General features: G+C 39.7%; 1 protein-coding gene across 1 annotated transcript in view; it reads left to right on the plus strand.

Annotated features, from left to right (window-relative positions):
* Positions 1-7,133, plus strand: part of OSBP (oxysterol binding protein) — a 41,223-nt gene that overhangs the window by 28,481 nt on the left and 5,609 nt on the right. The window contains exons 10-11 of the mRNA XM_011968403.1: positions 5,375-5,478; positions 6,663-6,758. Coding sequence (XP_011823793.1) covers positions 5,375-5,478; positions 6,663-6,758 — 200 coding nt within the window. The remainder of the gene's footprint in view (positions 1-5,374; positions 5,479-6,662; positions 6,759-7,133) is intronic.

Raw genomic sequence — 7,133 nt, forward strand, 5'->3', positions numbered from 1 at the left:
CCAAAAAATAATTTTCTATTCTCCCTCCCCAAACCCTGGCACCCACTATTCTACTTTCTGTCTCTATTTTAACTACTTTAAGTACCTCCTATAAGTGGAATCATATAGTTTTTGTCGCTTTGTGACTGGCTTGTTTCACCTAACGTAATGTCATCAAGGTTCATCCATGTGGTAGCAAATGTCAGAATTTCCTTTCATTTTAAGGCTGAATAATATTTATCCCATTGTATGTATGTACCACATTTTGCTTATCCATTCATGTATTGATGGACTCTTGGGTTGCTTCCATGTTTTAGCTATTGTGAGTAACACTGCTGTGAACGTGAATATACAAATACCCTTTCATCTCTTTGCCTAAAGTCTGAAGAAAAAAAAATGTTTCAAAAACGACAAATATCTCTTTAAGACTCTGCTTTCAGTTCTTTGTAGTATATGCCCAGAAATGGAATTGCTGGATCACATGGCAATTACATTCTTAATTTTTTGAGCAAACTACCATACTGCCTTCGACAGTGGTTATACATTCCTACCAACAGTGCACAAAGGTTCCCGTTACTCCATATCCTTACCAACACTTTTAAAAAATGTATTGTAGCTATCCTAATGGATATGAGGTAGTATCTCATTGTGGTTTGACATACATTTCTCTAATAACTAGTGTTGTTGAGCACTTTTTATGTACTTATTTATCATTTGTATATCTTTGGAGAAATATCTGTTCAAGTCCTTTGCCTTTTTTGTTTTTTTGACATGTAGTCTCACACTGTCATGCAGTCTAGAGTGCAGTGGTGCAATCTTGGCTCACTGCAACCTCTACTTCTTGGGTTCAGGTGATTCTCCTGCCTAAGCCTCCAGAATAGCTGGGATTACAGGCCCCCTGCAACACGCCCGGCTAATTTTTTGTATTTTTAGTAGAGACGTGGTTTCACCATGTTGGTCAGGCTGGTCTTGAACTCCTGACCTCAAGTGACCCGCCTGCCTCAGCCTCCCAAAGTGCAGGGATTACAGGCGTGAGCCGCCGTACCCAGCCTCCTTTGCCCATTGTTGACTTGAGTTCTTTAGTTTTTTTTTATTGTTGAATTTTAGGAGTTCTCTGTATATTCTAGGTATTAATCCCTTATCAGATATATGATCTGCAAATATTTTCTCCCATTCTAGAGGCTGCGTTTTTACTCTGTTGCTATTGTCATTTATTGCACAAAATTTTTTAATGTTCAGGAGGACTGTTTTGTCTTTTTGTTGTTGTTGTTGCCTCTGGTTTTGGTGTCATATCCAAAAAATTATTGCCAAACCCAATATTGTGAAGCTTTTGCCCTATGTTTTCTTCTAAGAGGTTTATAGTTTTAGGTCTTACATTTAGGTCTTTCATCTATTTTGAGTTAATTTTTGTACATGGTATTAGATAAAGGTCCAACTTCATTATTTTGCATGTGAGTCCGTTTGTTCAAAAGACTGTCCTGTCTCCATTGAGTAGTCTTGGCATCCTTGCCAAAAATCATTTGACCATATATGAAGGGTTGGTTTCTGGGCTCTTTGTTCTATTCCACTGGCCTATATGTCTGTCTTTATGCTAGTACCACACTTTTTAGATTACTCTAACTTTGTATTAAGTATCAAAATCAGGAAGTTTGAGTCCTCCAGCTTTGTTCTTTATCAAGATTATTTTGGCTATTTGTGGTCCCTTAAGATTCCGTATGAATTTTAGGATAGGTTTTTCTATTTCTGCAGAAAACATCTTGGGATTTGGATAGAGATTTCATTGAATCTGTAGATTGCTTTGAGTGGCATTGACAACCTTAACAATGTTGAGTCTTCCAATCTATGAATATAGGATGTGTTTACATTTATTTATCTTAACTTTAATTTCTTTCAGCAATGTTTTACAGTTTTTACCTCCTTGATTAAGTTAATTCCTAAGTGTTCTTTTTGATACTATTATAAGTGGAATTGTTCTTAATATCCTTTCCAGATTATTCATTGTTGGTGTATAATAGAAATGCACCTAATTTTTGTGTGTTGACTTTATACCCTGTTACTTTGTTGAATTCATTTACTAATTCTATCAGGATTTCTTTTTTTGGTGTAATTCTTAGCATGTTCATATATAAGATCATCTGCAAACACAGATAACTTTATCTCTTTCTGTCCATCTTGGATGCCTTTTATTTATTTTTCTTGCCTAGTTGCCCTGGCTAGAACTTCCAGTAGTATGTTGAATAGAAGCAGTGAAAGTGGGCATCCTTGCCATGTTCTTGATCTTAGAAGAAAATCTTTAAGTGTTTCACCATTGAGTATATTTGCTGTGGGGTTTTCATATGTGGCTTTTATTATGGTGAGGTATTTTCCTTGTATTTCTAGCTCATTGAGAGTTTTCATCCTGAAAGGGTATTGAATTCTGTCAAATGCCTTTTCTGCATCAATTGAGATGATCATGTGTTTTTTTACCCTTCATTCTGTTCATGTGGTGTATTACATTTACCAGTTTTTATGTGTTCAACCATCCTTGCATTCCAGGAATAAATCCCACCTGGTCATGGTGTGTAATCCTTTTAATATGCTGCTGAATTCAATTTCCTAGGTTTTTTTTGAGGATTTTTACATCACTGTTCATAAGGGATATGATATTAGTCTATAGCTTTGGGTTTTTATAGTGTCTTTGTCTGGCTTTAGTGTCAGGGAATGCTGGCCTCATAGAATGAGATGGTGGAGGAGGAGGTATTGGTTAAGAGATTTAGGCCGGGTGCAGTGGATCGTGCCTGTAATCCTAGTATTTTGGGAGGCTGAGGTGGGAGGGTCACCTGAGCCCAGGAGCTCAAGACCAGTTTAGGCAACATAGTGGGACCCTGTCTCTACAAAAAATAAAAAAATTTAGCTGGGCGTTGTGGCATACGCCTTTAGTCCCAGCTACTTGGGAGGCTGAGGAGGGAGGATTGCTTGAGCCCAGGAAGTCAAGGTTGCAGTGAACTATGATTACACCATTGCATTCCAGTCTGGGTGACAAAGCGAGATCCTGTCTCAAAAAAAAAAAAAAACCCATCGTGTGTGGTGGCTCACGCCTGTAATCCCAGCTCTTTGGGAGGCCGAGGTGGGTGGATCACGAGGTCAGTAGTTTGAGACCAGTCTGGCCAATATGGTGAAACCCTGTCTCTACTAAAAATACAAAAATTAGCTGGGCGTGGTGGTGGGTGCCTGTAGCCCCAGCCACTCGGGAGGCTGAGGCAGGATTGTTTGAACCTGGGAGTCAAAGGTTGCAGTGAGCCGAGATCTGGGAAAAAAAAGAAAAAAAGAAAAAGAAACCCAGAGATTTAGAATATGTTTAGGTGGAGCAAATATTTCGAAGGTGTTTGTGAAGATTAAATGAAATAATGCATGAGGAGGCAATAGCACGGTGCCTAGTACATAGCAAGTGTTCTCAGAGTTGCTATTATCATCATTAATGTCATCGCCTTCATTGTTGTTATCCTTATCTGCCAACTACTAGGGCTACTTTAATTTTTTGTGTAAGAAACGTGTCTAAACCACAACTGGTGAGTTATTTTTATCAGTGGTTACAGAGAGAACTTAGGGTTATACTTTTACTGGAATCGACTTTTTTATTTTTATTTTATTTTATTTTATGGAGTCTCACTCTGTCACCCAGGCTGGAGTGCCGTGGCGTGGTCTCGGCTCACTGCAAGCTCCGCCTCCTGGGTTCAAGTGATTCTCCCACCTCAGCCTCCTGAGTAGCTGGGATTACAGGCACACACCACCACACCCAGCTAATTTTTTGTATTTTTAGTAGAGATGGGGTTTCACCATGTTGGCCAGGTTGGTCTTGAACACCTGACCTCAAGTGATCTGCCCGCTTTGACCTTCCAAAGTGCTGGGATTATAGAGGTGAGCCATCCCACCTGGCCTGGAATTGACTATTATTAACCATCTATCTTTTTACATTTTTGATTATTTTGAATCCTCAATTATCTCTCCTGTGAAACCACTGATTTGGTATTCATTGGAGATTGACTTATAGGAACAGGAGTCAGCTATATGTTTCAAGCATTTTATTAGGCAAATAAACAGACATTTACTGCCCAGTAGGACGGGTTATTCCGAGTTTACAGATGATAAAACCAAGGCCCTTGAAACATTCATAGTGCAATACTGTAATGCAATTCTGACACTAACCACCCAGAGTTCCCGCAGATTCCCTAAGTTAAGGGCATAGTACCCAACAAGATTGCCCTTGCTTCAGATACCAGCAACAAGTTGGAGGCCCTAGGCCACCTGCACTTCTGATAACTGGCTGTAAGTTCAGGAGTTCCCACAACTACCTCAGGTTTGATAATTCATTAGAATGACTCAGAACTCAGGAAAGTGCTCTAGTTATCATTACCGTTTTATTATTCAGGGTACAAATCAGGGCCAGCCAAACGAAGGGACCCATAGGGTGAGGTCTGGGAGGGTCCTGAACACAGAACTTTGTGCCCTGTCACCATGGAATCAGGGCACATCACCCTCTTGGCACATTGATATATTCATCAACCAGGAAACTCCACTGAGCTTTGGTGTCCAGAGATTTTAGTAGGGCTTCATTATTTAGGTTTGATTGCAGGATTTAATTCAATATCCAGATCCTCTTTCATCACCGGAGGTCAGGAAGTTAACCCAGTATCAGGTGACTCAAAACCCTGTCTTTAATCACGTGGTAGAGCCTGGCTTGTTCTCATCCTAAGTTATTAGTATTAGCTCTCTGGGGCCCACCATGAGTCACCTCATTAGTATAAATTGTCAAGGTCCACCATAAATAACAGAGATACTCCTGTCACTTGGGAAATTATAAGGGTTTTATTCTTCATTATATAACAGAGGGTCATACATCTAATGAGGACTAGGGCCAGGATTTAATCCAGTTCTGTCTGATTTCAAAGCCCCAGCTCTATCCACTATTCTGTTTTTACAATTAAGGGGCCTTAGATAAGTGGTTTGTTTAAGGTCACATAGCTAGTATCTAACAGTAGAGCCTGGTCCCAGTACAGACTACCAATGTGTGCTCCCTCCATAATGCAGTTACTTCCACGATGCATGTTGGGGCACATTTGACTTGTTTCTGTGAATTTTGCAGTTGTGTTATAGAACACAGCGCCCTGGCTAAGGTATATCAGTTGCCAGGGTTTGTCATCATTTGGTTATGTTTTATTCATAGATTGTTAAAAGTCAAGTGAGAAAAATTCAGTCAATACTTCCAGCATTTAAGAAAGTATAAGTCATTTTTATTGTTTTATTTCTAAAAGTAATAAACATCAGTAGAAAGAAATTAATCCTTTACTGTTTTGAGGCTGCATGATGCTATTTTTCTGACATTTGGCTTAATTTGGATACCTCTTTCTGCTTCCAGGTACCATTCATTGTATTTTCCATGCAACTGGGCACCACTACACTTGGAAGAAAGTTACCACAACTGTACACAACATTATTGTGGGCAAGTTGTGGATAGATCAGGTGAGGAAAGGTACCTAAAGTGCGTGTGAAGTTTAAAAGAATACCTCTTTAGATATATTTCTGCAGTATTTAGGACATGTGAACTGGTCCCAGAATGTTGCTACTGATTCATCAGTTTCTCCTAAGGAATTTCTCTCAGGCAGTAACCCTACCTCTACCTCCCCAAGTTTCTGTACCACAAATTATTGTTTATAAATGACCAAATTATAACATTCATCAATGACTATTCTGCTAGGACAGTGTTGGGTGCTACGACAGGTAGAAAAAACAAACATGGCCCCAACTCTTAATCCTTTCATTATTCATCAAATATTTATTGCCAGGCGGTATGCTAGGTCCTGGGGATACAAAGTCTGATGAGATGTCCCTCAAGAAGTTATTATATCATTGGAGCTACATGACCAATGTGTAGGTTGGAAAGTGTGCAGCAACATACACTAATATAAAAGATGCCCTACGATAGTATCTGTTTGTCAGTTTGCTCTTAAGACAATGGTTGCAGTAAATTTAGAAAAGAGGGAATACTGTCTTCTGAGCAGTCAGGAAAGGCCTCACAGTAGATGTGGGAATTAAGCTGAATCTTAAAGTGTGGTTTGGGATTCAGAAGATAGAAAGGAAGGGAAAATGGGCCGGGCATGTTGGCTCATGCCTGTAATCCCAACATCTTGGGAGGCCAAACTGGGAGGATCACTTAAGCACAGGAGTTTGAGACTAGCCTGGGCAACATAGTGAGACCTTGTCTCTACAAAAAATTTTTTAAAAAAAGAAGAAGAAAGGAGAGAAAATGAAATGAGTAAAGTATAGAAAGGCCCACCATATGTAATTTGAAATTGTGAGTAGAGTATTTTGATTTAAGCAGAAGAGTTCTTGAAGGGTACTAGTGAGGGATTGGTTTGGAAAGGTAAATTATCATGTGAATTTCAGTATATGTGCTGAGGGTCAAATCATGCCATCTAACATGTGAGATACAATTCAAAACAAGTAGTCACTTGGTCTTGATCTCAACCTGGAAAACCAAGGTTACATAGGGATTCTATAGCATTCCCAAGGCTAGCTAAGATCGGAATCTTAAACAAGGGATTACTAGAAGGTAAGATTGAAAAGTAAAGAATTATGAACCATGGGTTTGGCAGACATTGAATTTATCCAGTCTTAATAAAACTGTGAATTTTTTCATTTTACAGTCTGGTGAAATTGATATTGTGAATCACAAGACAGGAGACAAGTGTAATCTTAAATTTGTTCCTTATAGCTACTTCTCTCGGGATGTAGCAAGAAAGGTAAGGGAAGTTTAAATTACTTTACTTAGCATGTCTCTCTTAGAAAGCATACTCCTTTAGGACTGGAATGTATATACATGTGGGGAGGTGTGGGGGGTGTGTACATTATATATAGCGATTCAAAAAAAGTAGAGGTGAAAAGCTGGGCGCGGTGGCTCACAGCTGTAATCCCAGCACTTTGGGAGGCTGAGGCAGGCAGATCGCCTGAGGTCAAGAATTCAAGTCCAGCCTGGCCAACATGGTGAAACCCTGTCTCTACTAAAAATACAAAAATTAGCTGGGTGTGGTGGCACGTGCCTGTAATCCCAGCTACTCGGGAGGCTGAGGCAGGAGTATCACTTGAACCTGGGAGGCAGAGGCTGCAGTGAGTCTGGC

The sequence above is a fragment of the Mandrillus leucophaeus genome, unplaced genomic scaffold (genome assembly GCF_000951045.1).
Source record: "Mandrillus leucophaeus isolate KB7577 unplaced genomic scaffold, Mleu.le_1.0 Scaffold842, whole genome shotgun sequence".
Lineage (NCBI taxonomy): Eukaryota > Metazoa > Chordata > Mammalia > Primates > Cercopithecidae > Mandrillus > Mandrillus leucophaeus.